The sequence below is a fragment of the Mytilus trossulus genome, unplaced genomic scaffold (genome assembly GCF_036588685.1).
Source record: "Mytilus trossulus isolate FHL-02 unplaced genomic scaffold, PNRI_Mtr1.1.1.hap1 h1tg000103l__unscaffolded, whole genome shotgun sequence".
Lineage (NCBI taxonomy): Eukaryota > Metazoa > Mollusca > Bivalvia > Mytilida > Mytilidae > Mytilus > Mytilus trossulus.
Genome location: NW_026963296.1, coordinates 1,943,175 through 1,968,117, shown reverse-complemented (window position 1 = coordinate 1,968,117; position 24,943 = coordinate 1,943,175). Strand labels below are relative to the sequence as shown.

The window sequence follows — 24,943 nt, the reverse complement described above, 5'->3', positions numbered from 1 at the left end:
CGTAAATCTGAGTGCTGCCCTAAACATCCGTTTAATTTTCAGAATTAAGATATCAGATCTTTCGAGATTATATGTTTTAATTATTTGTGCGATATGATAATAATTTGCCAAATATAATATTTTTGCATGGTCGTAAAATATTTACATAAAGCGTTTCCGGCGCCATTTCCAAAATCTAAAAAAGTAAAATAAATGGTCAATGAGCAATTGTAACTGGGGCATCATTAAAACTGTTACTGTTTCACTTTAATTTGTTTACATAAAATACCTAAAATTTCATTTAACACGTCAAAGGGCTTACTTTTCATACAAATTTTCTAAAGTTTAGTCAAATTATTTTTGAGTTCAATATTTTTTCTGTGTCCTGAAGAATTTTTCTATATAATCCCACACATCATTGACATCTCAATTCAAAAATTTGGATTAGCATCTTAAGTCAGTAAGCTGGTACAGGTAAATAAGAGCATGCAGGAAGGCCATACAGTAAAAAATTGACCATGGCTTTTCCCAATCAGGGTCTGTTTGCCCTGATTCACGTTTACCGTAGTATGGTACCTGACGAAATAATACCTGTTTGCCCAGGGTCCATTCGCCGTGATTTTTTTATTCTTTTTCTATTTGTTGTCTATAGTGAGGGGGTAGGAGGGGTCCTGATCCCGAAATCCTGGGTTGAAAAACACAAAATCCCAAGGCCCCGAATTTAAATAAATTGAAATCCTGACATCTGAAATTGGTAAAAAGAATTCCACCATCCTGGCAGGGTAAATCCTGATCTTAAAAACACCAAACCTCTGAGTCCTGATAAAGGTTCTAACCCCAACCCCCTCCCCTCCCCCCTATAGTCATGATAGTTGAATAATGTTTATCATTTGAACTGAAAATGTTTAAGTTTGTTGAAAAATTGAATGATTCTTTTATTTATATTGCCACAACTTATTCTTCTTAGTTTCCCTTTGATCATGTTGATTTGCAAAGTAGAATAACAAGATCATTGTTTTCAATCAATTGCAGTATTATTTGATAACAGAGACTAGTCTCAAAAATTGTCAAAGTATAATAATAAATTCAGTTGTATTTTTTTTGTATATATATATATATATATAGTGCTATCAAAATGTACCAAGTTTCGTAACGATGCAGTGCCCTCATGGGAAAGATCTACATGTATCGTTTTGAATCTTGGTACATTTTGATAGTCACTACATAAATTTTTGTAGGAAAAAATAATTATGACTAATTTTTAAAAATCTAAGTTCTATTTATAGGATGGCAGCAGAAGAAAAGACATTTAAGGGCATCATTATAGAGGCATTGAATTTCCACAACAGAAAAAGTCGAGGTAAGATTAAAGCTCAATTAAATCAGTGTTCTCCCCAAATATTTCATTTAGCATCCATGTAAACAGGTGAAATTGAAATATCATCTTGTTTCTAAAAGTTATAAGATGACGTCCATACCATAATCTATAAGAAAACCACATTAGATACATTGTAGCATCAAATTTAAAATTTTAGCATTACATTTCCATGGTGCTAAAAGGCCCTGCGAAAAACACTGTTTATTTCTCTCTCATAGACTCAATGTAAACAAAAATTGTTTTTTTAACAAAAATTCCCTTCCTACAAACTGTACCTACCTTATTTTTTTTCAGATGAAAAAGGAAACACACATTTTATTTCATTTGGCCTTAGTCATGATAAAGCAAACCAAACTATTCATTTTATTTACATGTATCAAATGATGTATTTCTGGGCATATGTTTGATACCAGGGTTTGGCTATTACCTTTTCAATTAATAAATTGAAAAAAATAAAGACTAGTACATGTTAAACTGAAATGTATCAGTACTGTATAGGTTTTTTGTTTAGGGGCCAGCTGAAGGACGCCTCCAGGTGCGGGAATTTCATGCTACATTGAAGACCTGTTGGTGACCTTCTGCTGTTGTTTTTTATTTGGTCGTGTTGTTGTCTCTTTGACACATTCCCCATTTCCATTCTCAATTTTATTGCTTATGCTGAAGACTGTACAGACCTATAATTGTTAATTTTTGTGTCATTTGGTCTCTTATGGTTTGTTGTCTCATTTTCAATTATACCACATGTCTTTAACTCTTCTTATTTTACTGCAATATAGATATATATGTCATGTATCTTACTATATCATCGCTTCTAAGGGTTTGAGATTGCAAGTTAGACACTTTTCTATCTTGTTTGTAATTTCTCTCGGTAACTAAAATGAAAATAAGGAGACATCACATAGTACATGTAGTATGATTGCCAATCAGACAACTATCCACCGAAGATCAAATGAAGTGGATCATGTAAGTAATTATAGGCAACCATACAGCTGTCAACAATGAGAAATACCCCTACCGTGTGCAAAATGCATTAACTTGCATGCAATCTGCTCACAAAGATCTGACAATGCTCCTGTCGTAACTTTCTGCTTTAAAAACCTTTCATGGTCCTCTGGTTTTGTCAGATCAATACTCAACTTTCAAATTTTGAAGATTGAAATTTCATAGGCTGATGTAATAATTACCAAAACAAAAAGTAAACAAAGTGTTATCAGATTCTTGCAAACTAAGATTAAATAGAATTTGCATTTAATCAGAATAACTAAGTCGTACATCAACAAAATGTCACATGATTAATACAAGGCCTAAATTAATATATTGTTTGTTTCCCTAATCCCGACCCTGCCAAGCCAGGTGTGGGTATGTAGGTAGGGAAATAATTATATTTTTTCCTAAAAGCTAAAACAATGCCGGTTGATCTGGTTAGCATGAAAATCGGAAATGAATAAAATAATATTTGACTAAGTTTGGACAATAAAATTTTATGAGTAGGACCGTTTTTGCAGGGTTGGTGGGGATTGGGAAACAAACAATAACTTATTTTAGGCCCAAGTTCTATTGACTGATAATGCATTGTTTGAAGTTTTAAGCATGATCAGCCAACTTATGTTTGTGCTTACCTATTTATTAATGCAATGACTCTGATAAGAAACATGTTCTTGATCATGATATACATATACATGTACCTTTTCATGATTTACTGTCAGAAATTATCATACCACGAATAATAATGAATCCACAGTAATCTAAAATGACAAAATCGAAGTAATTGGATTTCTGAATTTAAAGTACATTTGTACATGAACATGAGCAGTTTTCACAATAAACCTATAAATTTACAGGCTGGAGGTTTAACTTTTAGAAGATTTGAGTTAGATAGATTCTGTTGGCCGGTAGAGATGATTTTTGTACAGGCCCAAGATCAACTTTACAAGCCTGGGTTGCAGGGCCTGTGGTTAAGTGTGAAGACTGCATGTAGTTGGACTTAATCAATATTTTCAATATACATGCACCTTATATTGATTTATAAAACACCTTATCATGATTTACAATAATCATGTACATTTGTGTTCCTAATCATGATTCACAATACACCTACATCTATTAAATCATGATTTATCTGATCAAAATAACAATATCCAAAGCGCTAATCTCAATTTGCAATATACATGTACCTAAGCATGATTACAATATCCAAAGAGCGAATCATGATTTGCAATATATACATGTACTTAATCTTGATTACAACATGTGTGTACCTGATTATGATACCAGCTGATAGAAGATATGCTTCTCATTACAGATTACATAGAACAAATAGCTGAGTGGAAAGAAAGATTTACTACGTTACAAAAGCAGAAGCAAAGGCTAGTATCAAGAAGTCATTAATTATTTTACATTTTAGAAATAAGTATAATTAATAACAAACAACTTCTAGTTTACTGAAAGTTTTATTGGCATTTAATCATAGCTTTCTTTGCACTTATTCCAAACATTAAGCATCAGTTCTATGTCTATCTTTTATAGTATAGTATAGCAAAGGGCAAATTTAAAAAAAATGATCTTGTGCTTTGACCTTGACACCATTTTCTTATTGATAGACAAAGGACCTGAAATCAAGATACCCTAGGTTTCTACGACTTAACTTTTATGAGAAACATTTGCATATCACTTATGTCAAATACAAAAGGGGAAATAACTCATATGAAATCACAGTATCACTTCCCTTAATTATACCCCACGCAACGAAGTTGCAGAGGGTATGATGTTTTTGACCTGTCTGTTTGTCAGTCCGTCTGTCAGTCCTGTTTCTTGTCATCCCAACTCCTCTCAAACCACACAGCAGAATTTCATGAATTACGTTTCAAATTTTTTTCTAGGAGTAAAGCCCCTTTGAACTTATTTGCTTTAATGTACTACTGCAACAGTTTGTCATAGCAACTCCTCTGAAACCACACAACAAAATTTCATGAAACCTTTTTAGATAATAAGGACATACTATGAAGATGTGCATATCGACAGGAAAGGAGTAGGTCCGGTAAGGCCTGATTTCGGCCTCAATTTTCAAGTTCAACTAACGAAAGATTTAAGACACTTTTTAAACACTTAAGTCTCTATTTCAATTGATTCAATTACTTTATGGAAAAGATTTTGAGCGATTACGTCATTAAAAACGCTCCGATTCAAGCTAAAATATGAAAAATCTATCAAATATGCCAAAAATCGTCACTTTTCAGATGGTTTTTGTCAAAAATGAAAGTTGCCGCATCCGTGTTCATCCTCAACCTTTATATATATTATGTATTATCACCAAATACAACTTACATTCCAATATTATGGATGAACACGAATGCGGCCACTTTCATTTAAGAAGGAAAACGTCTAAAATTTAACTAAAATGATCAAATTGTGAAGATTTCAGTAACTTAGCACGACTTAATGATGCTTGTACTCGATATATGTGCATTGCATTGTCAAAAACAGCGCATATTTATGTAGCAGAAGCAGTTTTGTTTTAAAAAAATATCTTAACGATTACATATTCACAATTTTCTAAAACTGCTATATTTGGGGCCAAAAAGGGGTCTTACTGAACCTACTCCTTACATTTGAATTTTTTTCTAGGAGTTACATCTCTTTGAACTTACTTGCTTCAATGTACTACTTCAACAGTTTGTCATCTCAACTTCTCTGAAACCACACAACAAAATTCATGAAACTTTGTATATAATAAGGAGATATATACTATGTAGATGTGCATATTGACAGGAAATTATTATTCAATACTTTTTGTTATACAATTATTTTTTCTTACAATTATTTAATTTCTCCAATTACAATGTGGGGTATGTGAGCATGCTCACTAAGGTTCTCTAATATAGAATGAAGCATCTTGAGGATTCAACAATGCATATAGAAAAATAAAATTTGATGATTTCTTTTAGAGTTGGGAAGGAAATGGGCACGCCAGACAAACAGTGTTTTGGGAGATAACTCTTACAAAGAACTGTTCTGATTGAAAAGCAGGGTCAAAATTAAAAGTGCATAAAATATACAATAACATATATTTCAAATCTCAAAGCATCATGTGACGAAACAAATTACACACAAGAATGACATTATTTTGGTGGTTAAGACCAATCAAAACAAATACAATAGGTCTTTCCACAGAACCATAAAAGTAAAAAGACATGAATATTAACTAATTAACAATAAACAGAAATTTCCCTTTTGTTTTCCATTTTGAATGAGTTTACACTAGTTATTTTTTGGAGGGCTTTTATAGCTTGCTGTTCGTTGTTAGCTAAGGTTCCGTGTTGAAGACGTACTGTGAGCTTTAATTGTTTACTTTGATAAATAGTGACTTGGAAGGAGAGTTGTCTCATTGGCAGTCATACCACATCATCTTATATCTATATACATTATATAGCATCACCTTTTTTTATACCCCACGCAACGAGTTGCGAAGGGTATAATGTTTTTGACCCGTCCGTCTGTCTGTCCGTCAGTCCTATTTCTTGTCATCGCAACTCCCCTCAAACCACTCAACAGAATTTCACAAAACCTTTTCAGATAATAAGGACATACTATGTAGATGTGCATATCGACGGGAAATTGTGATTCAATTTTTTTTCTAGGAGTTACGCCCCTTTGAACTTATTTGCTTTAAAGTACTACTGCAACAGTTTGTCATTGCAACTCCTCTCAAACCACACAACAGAATTTCAAGAAACCTTTTCAGATAATAAGGACAAACTATGTTGTTGTGGATATCGACGGGAAATTGCAATTCAATTTTTTTTCTAAGAGTTACGCCCCTTTGAACTTATTTACTTTAATGTACTTCTGCAACAGTTTGTCATCTCAACTCCTCTGAAACCAGTCAACAGAATTTCATGAAATTTTGTAGATAATAAGGACATACTATTTAGATGTGCATATTGGCAGGAAATGAATTTTTCTTATACAATTTTTTTTCTTACACTTATTTAATTTCTCCAATGACAATGTGGGGACGTGGGATATGTTAGCGTGCTCACTAAGGTTCTTTAATTATATTAAAAGTTTAAACTTTTTTATTTTCCAGGTATCAGGAGGAATACAGAAATATAAAAAGAGAAGTTGAGACCTATACACAAGAGAATAATAAATTAAAAGGAGAAGTAGATAGTTTAAGGCAGATTATCAACAGGTGATTGTTTTACTAACTGCACAACATTGTTTCCTGGGTCACACAAAGTGATTCAGCTAATTTTACTAGATTCCAAACACAAAGCAAAATGAGTTAGTTTTATAAGTTCTCAAGTTTTTATTATTATATTCTTCTTCATGGACTGACAGACATTTACATAAATTTGTCTATATATAGTGAAACATAATTAATATTAAAGTAAATTAGAAACTCAAGTAAACATGGTAAATGAAAGCAAAAGAAGAAAATGGTACTGTATAACATTATATAATGCATACAAAATGTAGTGCTAAAAACTTTATTTCAGTACACTCAAAAGTGATTCAAAAGAGGATTAGGTATACTAGTTGTGTTTGTCTATCCCATAAAATTTTGTTTTCTTCAGGCATGTAAGGAACTACAAATCAAAACCAATTTGGTATCCAGATGCACATGTACATGAGCATGCTATATTGTGTAATGCAGATTTAACAACTTCCTGTTTAATGAATACTTAAAATAATGGCTGTGTATGTTATTTTCCTTCCAGTTTTTTAGGAACTAAAATCAGGGATTTTTAGAAATTAAAAATAAAATTCACATGTGACGATGTGAGATTGCTATACTGTGTGATGGTGATTGACAGTCATTGCTCATCAACTTTGTAGATACTAGGATATTGTACTATTTTGGAGCTATAGATAACAGTTCAACTTGTTCTATTTCAGAGATCAGAGAAATGATAGATGTACAGCATGTAGTAGTTTCCAGCACACCATACAGACACTTAAAGATGTGTATGAGAATACACTAACACAGAAAGATAACCATATAACTTATTTAGGTAAAATGATGTATAAAATGTGTATGTTAATACAGTACATTCACAGCAAACAAAACACACAAAGCAAAGCACCAATATGCTGGGATATTTTATTTTCATCTGAAACCTTACCTTAACCTTAATTCTCTCCGCGCCAGAAGTCGCATAAGGCCTCCACGCTGTTTTTCCACCCTTTTCTATCTTTTGCCGCTGTTCTGGCTACATTCCAACTGTCCATCCTTGTTGGTTCCTTTCTCTCTCTGTTGTTCTTCTCCATGAAGTTTTTGGCCTTCCTCTAGTTATTTTCCCTTCAGGTGCCCATTGTAGAGCTATATAGCTGTTGTTGTCTCTCTCACGTCTTAATGTATGTCCTATCCATGTCCACCGTCTCCTTCTGATTTCACAACTGATGTTTCTGGTGTTAGCTATTTCGTTTACTGTTTTGTTTGATGTTTTACTTTGCCATCTTATTTTTAGGATCTGTTTTAGGCATTGGTGTTCTTCAGTATTAAGTTTCTTTTCTTCAATGTTTGTTAATTTCATCTGAAAAGTCCTGTTTATTTGCATGGCAAAACTTCTATGAGTACCACAAACATCACCATTTCATATGAGAAAGCAGGGGAATGTTTTGTTTTGTTAGCACTTTGATGTAAAATTTATTTTAAGCATTTGTTAACAGAATTAGTAATTTATAGCTTGAAAAGTATGATTAAAATTATATGAAGAAATATTTTTTCTTTCAGAAAATAGAATAAAAGAACTAGAAAGAAGAAAACATTGTAATACAGATGGACACTTGTAAGTAATTTGAAGATGGATGAAAACAAAATCTACAAATGTTAGTAAATCAAAATATATCTGACAAAAAGTTCAGTTTGAAATGTACACTATTTAATTTAACAAGCTTCACTTGTGTCCTTGATCTGGTTTAATTTGTTTCACCTGTGATCAGCTGTTCAGCAGGTATTCTAATCATCTACATTTAAGGTGGTATCAAACACCTTGTCTAAAATTAGTTTGGATTATTTTTTATTAATAAAATTTTACAAAATATTTCTTTTGACCCTTTGAAAAACATAAAAATTTGAAGAAAAAAAAAGAACCACACACTTTTCGGAAGAATTTAATTAGAAACACTACTTTTGATCATTGAGAAGCTTAATTTTTCAGAGTTATCTCCCTGTAGTGGTATGTACTACCTTGACATGTTTAAGACCCTATTGTTTGGGATTTCTAAAGATACTGGCTAAACATCAGACTATGTCAAGCATATATCATGTATATATATTGTACATTGATATACCATAGTGCATGCGGAAAGTTAATAAATAACAAATCATGGAACCTTCACAATTGTTTTTTTATAAAGTCAAGTCAAATTATCTCCCTTATTCCATAGTCCTATCATTTTTTAGAGTTTTAGATTTAATATCTAAATAAATTTGGTGTCCTTATAATTGAATTTTTTATAATACATGTAATAAGGGTTGTGATAACAAAATCAGGATAAATTTGCTACATAGTGTGCAACTGTTTTAATATGGGAATTTATAGGCTAAAATTGCCACACTAGATACAAATTTCTTGACCTTATTAATTCCAAATACTAGGACAATTGCACCCTGTGTAACTAACAATATCACTTCATCAACTTTTTCCTCTCATAGAAATGGAAATTTGAACACTGCATTATCAAGCCCAGATTCTACAAGTAAATATACACCACACAAGACTAAACAACAGCCTGGTTCTGACGATGGACATGCAACTGTAGAATCCAATAGGAAGTCACATGACAAAATAGAGGAGGATCCAAGTCCTGATAGGCTAGATAAAAGTTTGAAACTGAGGCTACCAAGGAACAAAAAGAGAAGCAGATATTCAGAGGTATTTTATTTAAGGGGGATGACCAATAGAGTTAATTTTTATACGACCGCAAAATTAAAAAAATAATTTGGTCGTATATTGGTATAAACACTTCTGCATTGTCAGATCGTCGTCCAAAAACAGTAAATTTCAGGATAATAACTTTAGTATTTAAGTAAATAGAAATTAATAAAATTTTAACACAAGGTTTATAACCACAAAAGGAAGGTTGGGATTGATTTTGGTATTTTTTTCCCCAACAGTTCAGGAATTTGGGGTCAAAATGAGACAAAATTAAACTTTGTTTGATTTCATCAAAAATTGAAGTATTGGGGTTCTTTGATATGCTAAATCTTACAGTGTATTTACATTTTTAATTTTTGGTCCTGTTTTCAAATTAGTCTACACTAAGGACAAAGGGTCCAAAATTAAACTTAACTTGATTTTAACAAAAATTGAATTCTTTGGGTTCTTTGATATGCTGAATCTAAACATATACTTACATTTTGGATATTGGACAATAATAGGTAAATGTCCAATTATTTTTTTTTAATTTCTTAGATTACATTTATTCTGTATCAGAAACCTATTCTGTGTCAACTATCACAATCCAAATTCAGAGCTGTATTAAGCTTGAATGTTGTGTCCATACTTACCCCAACTGTTCATGTTCAACCTCTGACTGCGGTCGTACCAAGATGCGCCCTGTGGAACATCCGGTTCCTCATACTTTTCATATGGTTGAAACTGGTAGAAATGTATAAAGAAAAAAAATAATATGGGTTCACTGCATGTTCATCGGAAGGTATTCCCTAGATCATGTACAAATATCGTGAAACCAGCATATATAAAATTGAGAATGGAAATTTGGAATTTGTCAATACAACCAAAGAGTAAAACGAAAGCTAGATATATTTCTCCAATACTTTAACAATTTGTCCTTTCTCTGACCTATTGCAATGTATTGATTATTTTTATTGAATCAATGTGTGGTTCGTTTCATCTCCTTTCTTCATTGGTCAAAATTTGATTGTGACGTCAAATTCTCTTGCTTTCTTCTGAACTTTCTATTGTGATGTCCGGAAAAAATGCGTTCATGTCTGATGATGTCCCATTAGAAGATCACCTCTTTTGCAAACCAGCATACATATGTTCGATTTATGATGTGATTTATTGTGTTTTTTTACTTTTAAACTATATTTTCTGTACCAAGGACTTTTTATTTATCAAAATAATATGTAAATAAATGTATTACATTTTGTATCTTTAGACATTAGTTTTATATATTGTTTGGGGTAATTTTTTTACCTACATGATTTTTGATGTTTTATATTCCTGGATTGCTGTCTCATTAGTGTCATTTACATTTGACTAATTGGAGAAAATTTGTACTGATGAGCCAATGTATAGCAGGTTTGATTCTTATGCTTATTATGATCAAATAAGCCAAGAGAAACCTCAGTTTAAATTAGAGGATATATACTAAAGGGAATTTCCTATAGTGATTCCACTCTGTTTCCCCTATCACCGTAGGCAAGTAAAAAGCAAAAATCTTCAAAACCTATCGTATATTATGTACTTTTAATTCAGAAGTTTTTGTGTACATGCATTAATGAAAACCATTGGTTGAACAATGGACACAAATTTTAAGATTGATTAATTTTAACTAAGCATATCCTGTTGCAATTTACACAATGATAAGAATATAACAATAATTTCTGAAATTAAACATTGAACTGTTATTTTGTAGGACCCTTCACCCGAACAGAAAAGACCAAGAATGGAAGAAACAATGATTGAGATGCATTCAGATGGTATCGATAATGAAAGAATTACGGGAAAATCATCAAGGAAAGATAACTTGCAAAAGAGGCCCCATATTATTGTCCCAGAGACCTGTTTATTTGACGCTGATTTATTTGAAGAGGAAGAAGAAACAGTATGTGACGAAAAAGCTGACAACGCCAAAAATCTCACAGGAATTAAGAAAAATAAATGGACAATTGCTATGGATACTAGTTCTTCATCAGAAAATGAAGACAATGGATTGAAAATTCAAGATCAAGGTCAAAAGGAAAAGCAGGTCAATAGGTCATGGCTTCATAGTATGTTAAGCAGTCCAGATTTGGACCAGACAAAGTTGAATAAAGGTGAACAGTCTGAGGAATTTGAAGGAAGAAAAATTAATTTGAAGAAAAATAAAAGTGATCCTTCTCACATGTTAAAGCAAGTCAATCCTGGAAGAGAACAAACTAAAGCTAAAACATTATCTCAGCATGATAGCCCACTCAAATTGGTGCCACTGAAAAATCGTAAAATTGTAAAGAAAACATCAAACCTCAATTGTACAAATTTAACAGATGATATAAGTGGAGAAACTGTTCATATTCATTCCAGTCCTGAGTTTTCATCACCTTCATTGGTCAGTAATGGTCGAATGGCCAGAAATATTTCAGCAAGATCTTCACGACAACCAATAGACATTCCATCTGACAACGAATCTCCTTTGACTTCTGAAAATGAACAAAGGTATCCTGAAGTGGACGTTCTGTTCGAGGATTCAGAGTCATCACAATCGTACAAAATATTGAATTCATCGAAAGACAGAAGTGTTGAAAAATTATCACGGAAGGTCAGAGGGAAAAAGTCAAGGTCACAGGAAAAGTCACCTGACATTAACAGCTCTTGGAAAATGAGGGAAAGGAAATCAAAAGTACATGAAAAATCACCATTAAAAGACACTTCCAACATGGATGAGGAGTTCAAAAATAAGTTACGACAAAGTTCATTGAGTCAAGCTTTTATGAACGGCACAAAACAAGATTCAGATCTACAGCAGGCTATAGAACAGTCTTTACAAGAATCTACAGGAAAACTTTGTGAAAAACTTCAATCTAACAATGAATTGCTAGAGTCCAAAGAAAATAGTCCTCCATTTAAAAAACCAGCAGTGCCAAAACCTAGATTTAAAAGAAGTAAGCTGAGAAAATCAGCAGATCTTGATCAAACTATTGCACCTGCTGGTGAAGAAAAACATTTATCTGACATAGACATGGAAGAAACAATGGCTCCATCTAGGATTAATGATAAACCAAAGGGAGGTAATCCTGACCCATTTAGAATAAATGGCAGTTTGGACCCTGCTATTGAACTTTCTCAACTTTGTGCTGAATCACAGGACCTAGGAGATGAACTTGAAATGACCTTGGCAAACAGACACAACAATGGAAAAAGAGAAAATAGGGTGAAGGAAAATACAGACTGCATAGACGCTTTACAAGATTTCAGATTAGAAGATCTCCATGGAAACGATGATTTCCCTAAAACATCAACTTGTATAGAGTTTGGTGAAGATTCTCAAGCCATTCCTTGCAGTTCTACAAGTGTTAAATTCGGAGGTGGACGATTAAAGGGACAAAAGAAAAAACTGAAAACTGGAGGTAACAAATTGTTTTTACTATATATAAAGTACCTGTGGACTTTAAAATATTTCCTTTATCAAAATAAAGTTCATATGATCATTTATGCAAGTACTGCAAACAATTTGGTTTCAAAATTGTGAAATACCCCTATTACCATTAGCTGTTGAATAGGTGATACTAATTTACATACAAATATTTTTTGTGACACATGCTATGCAGCAATTTACTCTTGAGTTTGTTGTTGCATTATTAAAAACCTTGATAAGGACGATGAGACAACTAAGCTTCAGTGTTCTCCCCAGGCCCTTAAAGGACCACGGGCCCGCGATGTATAATTTTCTACCGCGGTGGTATCGTTCTTGCCGCGATGTATAATTTTTCTCTGTGGTGGTAAAGTTTTCGGTAAAAAAATCGTATCAAAATCGGTAAAGTTTCAAAGTTTCAGATGACTTCAACTTTACATCAAAATTGACCAGTTCTAACCAGTTTAATCCAGTATTGACAAGTGGATTGTTTACACCACATGATCGATTTACCTGTTGAGGTTAATAACATTGATGATTGGATTTAATCGATGTACATGATTCTTTTGTGTTTTAATTAATTAAGAGATCATAATTTTAATAACAGACTTGTGAGGGACAAGCAGACATTTGTTAATGAACCCTATTACGCCTGTCTCAAGTCGAAATAATTTGCCGTTTAGGAATTAATTGTGGAGTTACTTCCCCTGATTTTGCTAATTACAAATAAATGCTCCTAACATATAATTTCTCATTGCAAATTAAAATAAAGTACAAATTGAATGCAAAATTATATTAGAATGTTACATTAAGGATAAAAACATTCTTAGAACACACCAACAAAAACATTTTGCAAATTATTTTTGAGAATCATACCATTATTGATGCACAGACATATTATAATAAATTGGTATTTTTTTAGATTGAAAATATTTGACTGTAACAGGACTTAACAGCCTGCTGCCAAAACTCTAATATATTCCAATGCAGAAATGTAGCTAGGGATGAACATTGTGAATAGATAACTCTTATAAAGTACTCTTCATGTCTGTAATACAAAATATTAACCAAAAAAATAAATTTGTTGTGGTCTAAAAGAATCAGGTCTAAAACTATGGAAAATAGTTTTTAATTTACTGAAGGTTCTGTATCAAATCTTGTTCAAAGTTCATTGTTATGGTGAAATCTAACATGGGGAATGTGTAGTGTAACTGCAAGTATTGGGACAAAATGGCTTGATCAAAATATAAGAAGTGACTTTAGCTTAAAGACTAATTGTGCTTTCTTTTATTTATTCTTCAAAGATATTAAAGTATACAAACTGTTTATTGATTTACTTTTTCCACCAATAATTTTCTGACCAGAAGTCCTACAACACAGTACCACAGTAAACAAAACAAAGGCAAACAGGTAATGACAAAAAGTAACAAGAAAAAAATAAGCGACGCAACGCAACACAAAATACTGTAAAATTCATTTTGTCACGCGTTACCCTGGTCACTCATTCTCAAGTTACGGTGGCTAAGGCATATGCTTAAATACATTGTAATAAAGGTTACAAAAATACATTAAAACCTTTCATACATTATACCTAAATAAACCTGTTAACCAAAACTGCAATTCTTTTCTACTCACAAACATGGATAAAAAAATTACCAGTTCTTAGTTTTGAAGCCTTTTATGTCCAATTTTTGACAAAATATTTACGTGATCTGCAACTGACTGTTTTAAACATATTAAATAAAGCTAATGCTGATCAATATACTTCAAAATATTGAGTTATCTAAATAGACCAACAGTTTTGACTTTCAAATTCACTTCTGGTTACCATGGTCCGAAATTCATATGACCGAATCAGCCTAATCAAAACTGGGTCCGTTTTTAAACTGTAGCTGTTCCTTTTACTCTATAAAATCAATTTCTTTGATTTATTTTTTTTTCTGTTCAATGCATTGTAAGTAAACAATTTATGGCTGATACCTTTTTTTGAATAATTGCAATGAAATATGATAAAGGTTTCCCCAAAGAAATGTTTACATGGTAGATATTTTAAACTTTTCATAGACCTGTGTAAATGTAACGTAAATATCAATAATCTGACTTATAAAATTTTAAACCGAAATTCTGACTTTAAACATTGAAAGTGTTTTATATTGAATGTACAACGAATTTATCAACTCAGACATTTGTCTACCATAAAAAAAGAGACAAAAATTTCAAATTTTTAATTGGTAACGTAAATATCAAAATGCAAAGATTATGCATCAAACATTTTAAACGATTCAACAAATATGTTTCATTTATTTGTGTTCATTTCATGAGCTTCAAAGTTGTTCTCAATTCTAGTTCTGTCCTCTGGGCTTATTTTCCAAAAGCGTTTACTCTTGCCCGAAGGCTCTAGATGATCAAGCTTATAGAAGACGTCTGATTTTTTGCACCATATCGTGTCAGGTGAAGTTGGCCACCTAAACATAGCTTTCGCTCTTTCGAGAAAGGTAACCTGTACATCTTCGTCGTCCATATCTAAAATTTTCCCAATGTACCACTGACCTTCATAAACACATGCAATAAAGTCATCCACTGACACTTCTACTATTATTATTTCATGAAAATCTTCATTTTGGATCTCATTACTTTCTTGCAATTCGTTTTGATTGACTGTTTCTTTTGTGTGACTGGTATCATTTGAGTGACTGTCATATGTCTGTCGACTCCATGATTCACAAAATTTCCCCTTCAAGCATATGCCACAATAGCACGAAGTTTCTCTCGTGCAAAGTTCGGCTGTCTGTAAGTCATAGGCTACAGCATGAAACTTCATTGTTCCTTTAATTGGCCTCAGCTTTATTTTATTCAGTTGGTCGAGCTTCTTTTTGCATTCTTCTTTCTTTACAAACAAAAATTTTACTTCTTTCATGTTTGAAGTCGTTGACCAATCGAAAAATTCTTTTGGATCTTGAATAACAACTGCTCCTCTCTTCACTGCTTCGTCAGCCATTCTTTTAATTGTTCCACCAAGACCGTCGCAAGGTCCCTTGCCATGCCCAGCCTCAAAATAATTCCAACGGGCCTGAATTCCATAAACTGATGAATGATTTGCTATGAGGTCAAAAATGGTTTTATTGCGGTATTGGCTTGATGGACTATCCGTCCAGTAGTGAACAAACTCGACATTTGGACAGATTTCCTTCAAGACTGGAACTAAAGAATCAAGAAATGTGCACACTGTACTGGTACAATGAGAAAGTTCATCAGAAATTATTGCGATGCTTTTGTGTTCTAATTTTGATTGGCCTCGGAAATATACAACTACTGGGTGTATGGTGACTGGGGTCTGGTTCCAATAGGCACTCTGTACCTCTGCAAGGGACTTACACGAATAGTTCTCTGCAAAGTCCATTTGGACTAAAACTTCTTTCTCTTTAAGGCTATCTTTAAGTGTTTTGATTTCTCTATATTGACACCGTACTCTGTCAACGTGACTTGCAAACTGATTCATTTCAACTTTCATCATCTCTATAAATTCATTTTTCTCTACTGTATTTTCTATAATCTTCATTTTCTTTTTATCTTCCACAACGACTTGTTTCCATACTCGATAAGCCACTCGATTTTCTAGCAGCTGGTCCATAGAACGCTCTATTTCAAGACTTTGACCAATTAAGTGTTCTGGATTTTCTCTTACGAAAATGTTGTATTTCTTAAGTGTCTGACACTTGAGGGCCATATTCTGATGTTTTATACATAGACAGGATGTTCGGGATATGAACTTTGCTGTTAAGATATGGCGTGGACGTAAACGACAAAAGGTTGCCAACGAAATTTTCACTTGAGGGTTTTCTGCAGAAAATTTCTTATGTAGATCAGCAAGATAATTTGTTAGAATAATTGTTTGCTTCTTTTCTCCTTTCGAAATCTTAATTGCATCCCCTTTTCCTGGTTGCATGCGACTATTATCTTCTCTGCTCATGAAATCTTCGACATCTAGAGCAAGCTGTTTGACTGCACAAATACGTCTGTCTGGTCTAACCCGCTTTGTGGAAACTTTTGTCAAAGTCTTTCTACATATACCAGTTCCTTTACTTATAGCAAGATTGAGTCTGTATTTCTTTGACAACTTTCCAGAAACTAGTCTAGCTATGGACTGTCTCTCATACATGGACGAAGTTGACGCTCTTGCTTCTGAAATTTCGTGCAACACCACATTCTTCAACATTAACTTTCGCTTTACCCTCTCCCTTCTTTTGGGTGTCAAATTTAATTCTCTCAGTTCTAATTCAGTTTTGCTGTTAGGTGTACAAGGTTCCGATGGCCTTCTAGTTCCGGTATTAATCTTAGTGCTGAGCCTTTTCAGTTGTCTGGACTTTGCTTTTAATTTTTTCAGAAGCTTTTCCTTTTCTACTTTCAAACGCTTCATTGCACCATGGGCTCTAGCTAAAGCTCTTGTATTTTTCTTTTTTCCTCCTTTCCTCCTTCCAACAAGTGGCAACTTTACCACCAATGAACTACCTATACTTTCATAACCACTGCTTTCTGTAACAGATTCATTCAAAACCAACGCTGCTGCATTTCTTTTGCGTCTATGTGTTTGGTTGTGGACCTTTGCTCTTGCGTTTCTTTTTTTTCTTTCCTTAGTTGGCAATTCAGCTGCTGGAACATAGTATTTAATCACCCTGGCTGATTCTTTCTTTAAATAATTCTTTCCATCTTTCAATTTCTTTCTTTCTCTGTACTCTTTTTGGATTTGACTTCGTGACTTGGCCATGTATACCTGAAAAAGGAGTACATGTTGCATCAAATTGAACTATAATGTTCTAGTTTTATGTTAATTTAGTGAAATCAAAATATGAACAATATTAGCAAACACTTTGTTTTGAACGAAGATATGAATAATAAGAAGGTCTAGTTAGGTAAACACAATGTATGTTATAATTATGTAATAAAAAATTTACCTTTAAGCAATAATCAAATTTTGATATTTACGTTACAATTAGACCCAAAAGCAGATTAGGTGTAGTAATTGGTAAACTTGTATGTAATGTTTTTTGTTCATTTTGTTATCTTGATATAGCATATTATAAATGTTGAGATGCATTTTTAGCACGTTTTATTGATTTGACTGCTTAACTTATGGTGAAATTCCACGACAATTCTAGCATTACTACGCATCTTTTTAATGAAGCTATAGTAGAAAAACATTCATTTCTATTAAGTTTAACTACTGAAACTAGCATCATATATCTATAAACCAACTTTAAAATCACAAAGACAACTTGTTTTTTTATTGTATTCACTTTATAATTCAGTTATAATTTGTAAAATATTTACGTTACCCAATCGTAACGTAAATACTTTCCTCATTCAATTAACTTGTGTAAATGATCAGTACAAAAAGTGTATTTGAAAATGACAAGAACTAAGCATGGAACACAATTAAACTTCTACTTCATCAGTTTATATCAAAACGTAAGAAAAAATAAATATCAAACATTGTCATAGTTACCTTGCTCTTCTATTTGCTTTTATCTCTCTACTGTCATGTATGGATATGTAACGCCATAAAATCTTGTAAACAACGTGTTAAACAATGACGTCATAGACGCTGTTTTTGAAAAGTGCTAAAATGATGATCAGTACCTGGGTCCGTTCCAAAGGTATATTTTGTATCGTAAATATCGGTAACGTAAATATTTTTGGCTGGATAGTCATTCGTTGTTAATACTTACTGTTTATGTAGAAGACAGTACAGATGTAAAAATTGTACATATACTTCCACCTTTCTAATAACTAAGAGCTGTTGACATTTGGGATGTGTGTTATTATTGTGTCGTGCAACACGTAAATATCTCCTGTTTTTATAACCATGATCCTTGGTATGGAAAAAAATGCAAAATCAAAGTGAACTGAACAATTTTGTTATATTTGATATTTGTCAGCTTAAACAATATGTCTAAGGAATAAAACAAATAAGTTTTGTTTACTATAACTACATTTAATGCAGTGCTAACTTCGTTTAAGAAACACAATATTCAAATAGTTTGGTCTTGGTGACACATGAAATTTAGAGTTCGTTTCAATCTAATTTTTAAAATGTGTTATATGTATGCATTATACAAGTATCAGTTGAAAAGTATGATCATTCTTCAAATAACTGCAGAGTTTGTTGTGCACAAATAACTCAAATAACACGAGACTGAGATTTTAATAATTTGATACCTTGCCGTGGACAGTAACGTAAATACTGTTTTTGACGTTCATAAAGCTGAATTTTGTTTAAATTGTGAGAGTTACATGTGAAAAACAATTATTTCTATCTCCGCACCGGTATTCCCTATCCAACTATATATAAAAATATACAAATCTCTGGTTGAATATGTCTTTTACACTGCGGTACATAGAATTGCGACCCTAAATTGAGAATGAGTGTGGTGCTATCCAAAAATCCTTGGGAGAACACTGAAGCTTTATTGCATTACAGAAAATCATGGTTCATATTTTTTTAAAGACAGTGCATACAGAAGTAAGTGGGAGTAGAATTTTCATGAATTCTGTAAGTAAAGATCTTATCCTCTCATTTATTATTTTAAGAGTTGGCCAGTTTTATCATGTTGATATTGACAACCAGTCAAGTATTTTTCACCTCTCACATTAATTGACTTGTTCAGATCATATTTTGTTTTTAAAGAAAGGGAGACCACCCATGAATTATACAATTTTAGAACTTCATTTTTAAATAGCTATGTGAATAGACTAATTTGTATATATGATCTAAGAAACAATGTTTTACTGGATATTTTTCTATCTTTACAGACACAGAAGACGTGGAAACAGAAGAACCACAGATAAACAAACAGATGGATGATAGTTTTGATGTGTATGTATTATTTTCTGGAAATTTATTGGATATTTTTAAAGTTTACCTAATGAAGTAGATAAAGATTTTTTTTTTATTGTAGGTGCATTATGTTTTTTGGTCTGTGTGTCCATTCGTTTGTCCATCTGTTTGTTCCTCCTTCTGTCCAGCTTCAGGTTAAAGTCTTTGGTCAAGGTAATTATTGATGAAGTTGAGGTCAGAACATCTTTAAACTTAGTACAAATGTTCCCTATTATATGATCTTTCTAATTCTAATGCCAAATAAGAGTTTTTATCCCTATTTCAGTGATAGTGTGAGTGGGGTATCCGTGTACTATGTTCCAGTTTTATGATGGAGGAGATATGAAATAAAATATATTCATTTATTGGTTTGTTTGTCTGTTCCAGTTATTGTATGAATTAAACATTAGAGCTAATTAGCAACTGCAAGAAATATTAGTCTTACAAATCTTGCATACTGGTAGAAGAAAATTTATACAAAATAAAAATAAAGAGATGTAATAAGATTGCAAATGTGACAACAATTGAAAGGATTTTAAAAGATGTGGATGTAAGCAATTCTGGTCACAAAAATGCTTCAACAATGAGACAAAAAAAACAAAAAAAAACATCCCTAATATTCACTATAGGCCACATCATGAAAAGCTTGGTTCACCCATCATGCCCATCTTTTACAAATTGAAGGGTTTTTGAGAATTTCGGGTAAAGATTCACATGTAAGCTTCTTTTTTTATAGTTTGTTTACAAGAATGACAAGCATGTTAAATGTATCTCTAAGATTACTTTTTTTGATTGATCTCCATTATGAGAAATGATTTAAAATGTATTTGTTTATTTTCATTGTTACAGTCGTCCAAAGATAACTACAGAGCCTGCCTATGCCTATGTTGATGTTGTCCGTGGTAAAGAGGACAGAAGGAAACTGAAAGCTTTTTGGTGTCAAGAATGTGCTGATGTATGTAACCTTTTGTGTATTACTGTAAATTAAGAAATTATCGTGTGCATTTATTATTGCGATTTTGTCTTTTTAGACAAAATGCAATTTCAATTTTAACGATTTTGAAAAATCCTGTTCAATTCATATAAAATATTTCAAAATGCGAGTTCAAATTATTGCATTTACAAGTCTGTTGCATTTTTAGCAATAATAAAACCTCACATTGATTTCTGAATTTACAGTGTTATAGATTTTCAGGCAATTTTTATATGTAATTCTTAAAAATCAGTATCATTATGATAACACTCAATTGTATTTAAAGGATATTGATAAAATGTTTGATAGAATTTGACATTTTATAAGGATTGTATCAAAAATTTAATATATAAATGAAAATGCAAATGAAGCTGTGAACTGTCAGAAACACGTAGCAATGAATGTGATTTTTAATTTGATAGATGCTTTTGTGCTTTTTTTGTAAATGATTGGTTTTTTTTTAGATTGTAACACAGTGATGCCTGCTGTACCCATATTTATTATGTCTGTTTTGTTCACACATCATTGTAAATATAACGGAATTTGATATATAATTGAGCGATTTTAGCGCTATTAAACCAGGTTTAATCCACCATTTTCTACATTTGAAAATGCATGTACCAAGTCAAAAATATGACAGTTGTTCATTCATTTGATGTGTTTTGTCATTTGAATTTGAAGTTTGATTAGTGACGTTACGATTGAATTTTCCGCAGCATTCAATATTTTTGTGATTAGACTTTTCAATATATTTATCAGAGGAGGAGGATGATGTCCAACCTGGTTATTGATAGCATGGAGATTTAGGGTACACGCCAATGAGACACCAACACAGGGACACAACATTAGTTAACATTGAAAACTTATGAAAATATGTATCATCCTCTCTGTGTCTTCTCTATTTGTATATGTCAGTACTGTTAGAATCAGTAGAAATTTATGAAAGTCAGTTGCAATGTTTCAGATTGCATAACAACTCTCAAAAAAATCCTTTTCTAATAACTATATATTTGTTTTGAACCTCTAGGGGATACACTATTTGAAGATCTTCATGTCAGTCTATTTAATATTGGCTGCCTCTTATTTAAACTTCATTCGGTTAGCAAATGAAAAACATATATTTATCTTTCTTTTTAGTTCTATAAAGACACCGGTGAATCTGATGAGGCCATACAGAAGAGGATGCAGGAATGTTCCAGACATAGAGCTAGACATGCCCCTCCAAGTACCCCTGAACATTTTTGGTCTGTTGGGTTCATGGACACACCAGAATGTGAAGAGAGAGGTATAGAAAATTACATTAAAATATCCATCTTTATGATGTAGTAATTTCACAATTTTTTACAGTACAGTTAACTCTCGTTGTCTCGAACTCGGTTAACTCGAAATTTCGGATGAGTCGAAGTTTTCACGTGGTCCCGATCTTTGGTCCATATAAATGTATGTAATTCGACTCCTGATGAGTCAAAATTGGATGTGTCGAAATTTCGGTTGAGTCAAACTAAATTTACGATCCCAAGGTTAACAAAAGCATTCAAAATTCATTATTTATCTCGAACTAATACACATATGTCAAAACATGACCTCCGGCATTTAAATGGATTGAAGAGTTAATCTGACAATACACGTGTAATTAAATTTCCAGTCACTGACCACTGTATTGATTTATGACATGCTATTTCCACGAGTGTTTACCTAAGATTATTTTTTATAGAATTTTTATAAATAATTAGTGATACATTGTTAATGTTCATGAAAAAGTATTTAAAATGTTTACAAAACAATTAATTGTGATTTACACTAATGAGCTTGGGTGTGTATAAAGTAAGGATTATGACTTCCGTTGATGATCACCTAAAAACTACTCAATCGGCGTCTTTAATCTTGTTGTATTTTCTTTTATGAAAAGAAAGAGTGAGATAAAACAAAATGAAGAGGAATCTAAATTTTCTAAAGTCTTTTGTATCCGAGAATAAACTATTTGTCAACTTTAAACGACCTGAATAACGAAACTATCGATTCGAAATTACTCTCTCGGATAAAAGCCATAGGAAACATTGTAACTGAAACAATTGAATAAGTAAAACAATGTTATTATAATAACGAAAGACCATGACATACAAATACATTGATCTAATACCAGAATATCGATCCCCTTCCCATATTCACCCGGATTTATTTTAGCTTTACCATGCTAAGCAAGAGTTGTGTCCCTTGTTCAGGCAAACTTCCGGTTTTCGTTTGAGTCGAACTATGTGTATCTCGAAATATTTCTCCGGTCCGGCTGACTTCGAGATAACGGGAGTCGACTGTACTTACAAAAACCCTTAACAGAAATATCCTTAAAACTGTGTAAAAAGTAAAAATACTGAACTCCGAGGAAATTTCAAAAAGGAAAATCAAAAATCAAAAGTCCAAACACATCAAACGAATGGATAACAACTGTCATATTCCTGACTTGGTGCAGGCATTTTCTAATGTAGACAATGGTGGATTGAACCTGGTTTTATAGCTAGCTAAACCTCTCACTTGTATGACAGTCGTAGAGTTATCTCATTTGCAATCTTACCACATCTTAGTGTTTCATAAGCAATAAAAGGCTAAAATGTTTACCTGTTAAAAATCAAGTGCAACATTTATATGCCATGGTAATTTCTCTGCTATTTGTGATTTCATCTTAATATTTAAAAAAATACATTATGCCTGTCAAGGAAAATTATAAAGTTTGAAAGTTTACAGACGTCCTCATGATTTGGATGACTATAACATGTATTATAAAATCTGTTTCAGTCCTTGTCTCCTGTTTTTTTTGGCTTATGACTGATGAGTGTTATGCATCCCAAAAATCTATGAAAAAAAAATAATAGGTTGTACAGTGACCTGTATTTGCTTACATCTTCACCATTTGGTCGCTGATGGAAAGTTGTTTCATTGCCCCATTATATAGTGTTCCAGTTCTTGATTTAAAATCCAATCACACTTTATAATTCAAAACGAAAAGCATAGCATAAGAGCTATATTTCTGTTCTCAATCTGAAAAATCACAATTTATCCTTCCTGCAGTATTATTTATCTTTTTCTTTTCTCCTTTCAGGCTACATAAACAGAGAGGAATCACCAGAAGAAAAGAAAGAACCAACGTTTAACAGAAGAAGTAAATACAGAAAACTGTTCAAATCTAAAAATGAAGAAGACAAATACAGCTGATAGTCACATGACATCAACATGACAAAAATTCTTTTCATAAAGCTGACATCAACTGTACTAAGAATTTGTTATGTAAATTAAATGTGGGCATATGTGTATTAAATGTGCATATGTAATTAAATGTGGGCATATGTGTATTAAATGTGCATATGTATATTAAATATGGGCATATGTGTATTAAATGTGCATATGTGTATTAAATGTGCATATGTATATTAAATATGGGCATATGTGTATTAAATGTGCATATGTATATTAAATATGGGCATATGTGTATTAAATGTGCATATGTATATTAAATATGGGCATATGTGTATTAAATGTGGGCATATGTATATTAAATATGGGCATATGTATATTAAATGTGGGCATATGTATATTTATACTGGAGGTATTGAATATTCAGGGATTTATTTCTTATTTATATGTTAACCAATGTTTTAGTTACCTTCTTACATGTTGTCTAATAGAGATCTCATTTTGGTTTTTTTTCTATTTCTTTTACTTAATATTTATTATTTTTGTAATAGGACTGATGAGCATGGTTGTAGAATTTATGATCTTTGTTTAATTTTAGAGGTATAAAAATTGTGTTATTAACTAGAGAAAATATAAAAAAGAAGATGTGGTATTATTGCCAATGAGACAAATATCCACAGAGGACCAAAATGACACAAACATTAACAACTATAGGAAACCATATGGCCTTCAATAATGAGCAAAGCCCATACTGCATAGTCTGCTATATAAAAGTCTTGCTTGGAAACAAGAATATCTCACCAATTCAAGTGTGTTCACATGGAAATGTATTCTTGTGAAAGTATATTCCAGAAATATCACAATTCTTTTTCATGATATTTATATTCTTGTGTTTTTGGTAGATGATAATGATAACTATAAATTGAAATTCGATTTATAAGAAAAGCTGTGAAATGTTCCTATTCACAACAAAACACAGATCAAAATTTATAATTTCTATCATTATAACACAAATAAATATGCTGTTAATCAATAAAAATGTTGATGAAATGCCAGAAGTTTAAATCCTGTATAACATATCAATTGATAAATCTAAAGATTGCCACGACAAGCTTATTGTTTTTTATCGGCCTAACTAAATATAAACTTAAATGAGATGAAATTGAAATGCTTGTTTAAAATGAACTTGGAATGTGAAATAATTTTATGTTAAAAATCAAACCTACACATTCCTTATATTTAATCTATA

General features: G+C 32.1%; 1 protein-coding gene across 2 annotated transcripts; it reads left to right on the top strand.

Moving 5' to 3' along the window:
* The first annotated feature begins 140 nt into the window (after window positions 1-140).
* Window positions 141-24,232, top strand: LOC134699992 (putative leucine-rich repeat-containing protein DDB_G0290503). Of its 2 annotated transcripts, none has more exons than XM_063561394.1 (12): window positions 141-183; window positions 1,266-1,339; window positions 3,660-3,723; window positions 6,444-6,548; window positions 7,256-7,371; window positions 8,094-8,148; window positions 9,018-9,237; window positions 10,967-12,656; window positions 19,472-19,535; window positions 20,385-20,490; window positions 21,646-21,793; window positions 23,603-24,232. In XM_063561394.1, exons 2-12 carry the CDS (start codon window positions 1,267-1,269, stop codon window positions 23,713-23,715), a joined length of 2,754 nt encoding a protein of 917 aa, XP_063417464.1. In that variant the 5' UTR covers window positions 141-183; window position 1,266; the 3' UTR covers window positions 23,716-24,232. The 2 variants fall into 2 exon arrangements, with proteins under 2 accessions (XP_063417464.1, XP_063417465.1); XM_063561395.1 differs by lacking the exon at window positions 141-183 and adding an exon at window positions 212-453.
* Window positions 24,233-24,943: the final 711 nt, after the last annotated feature.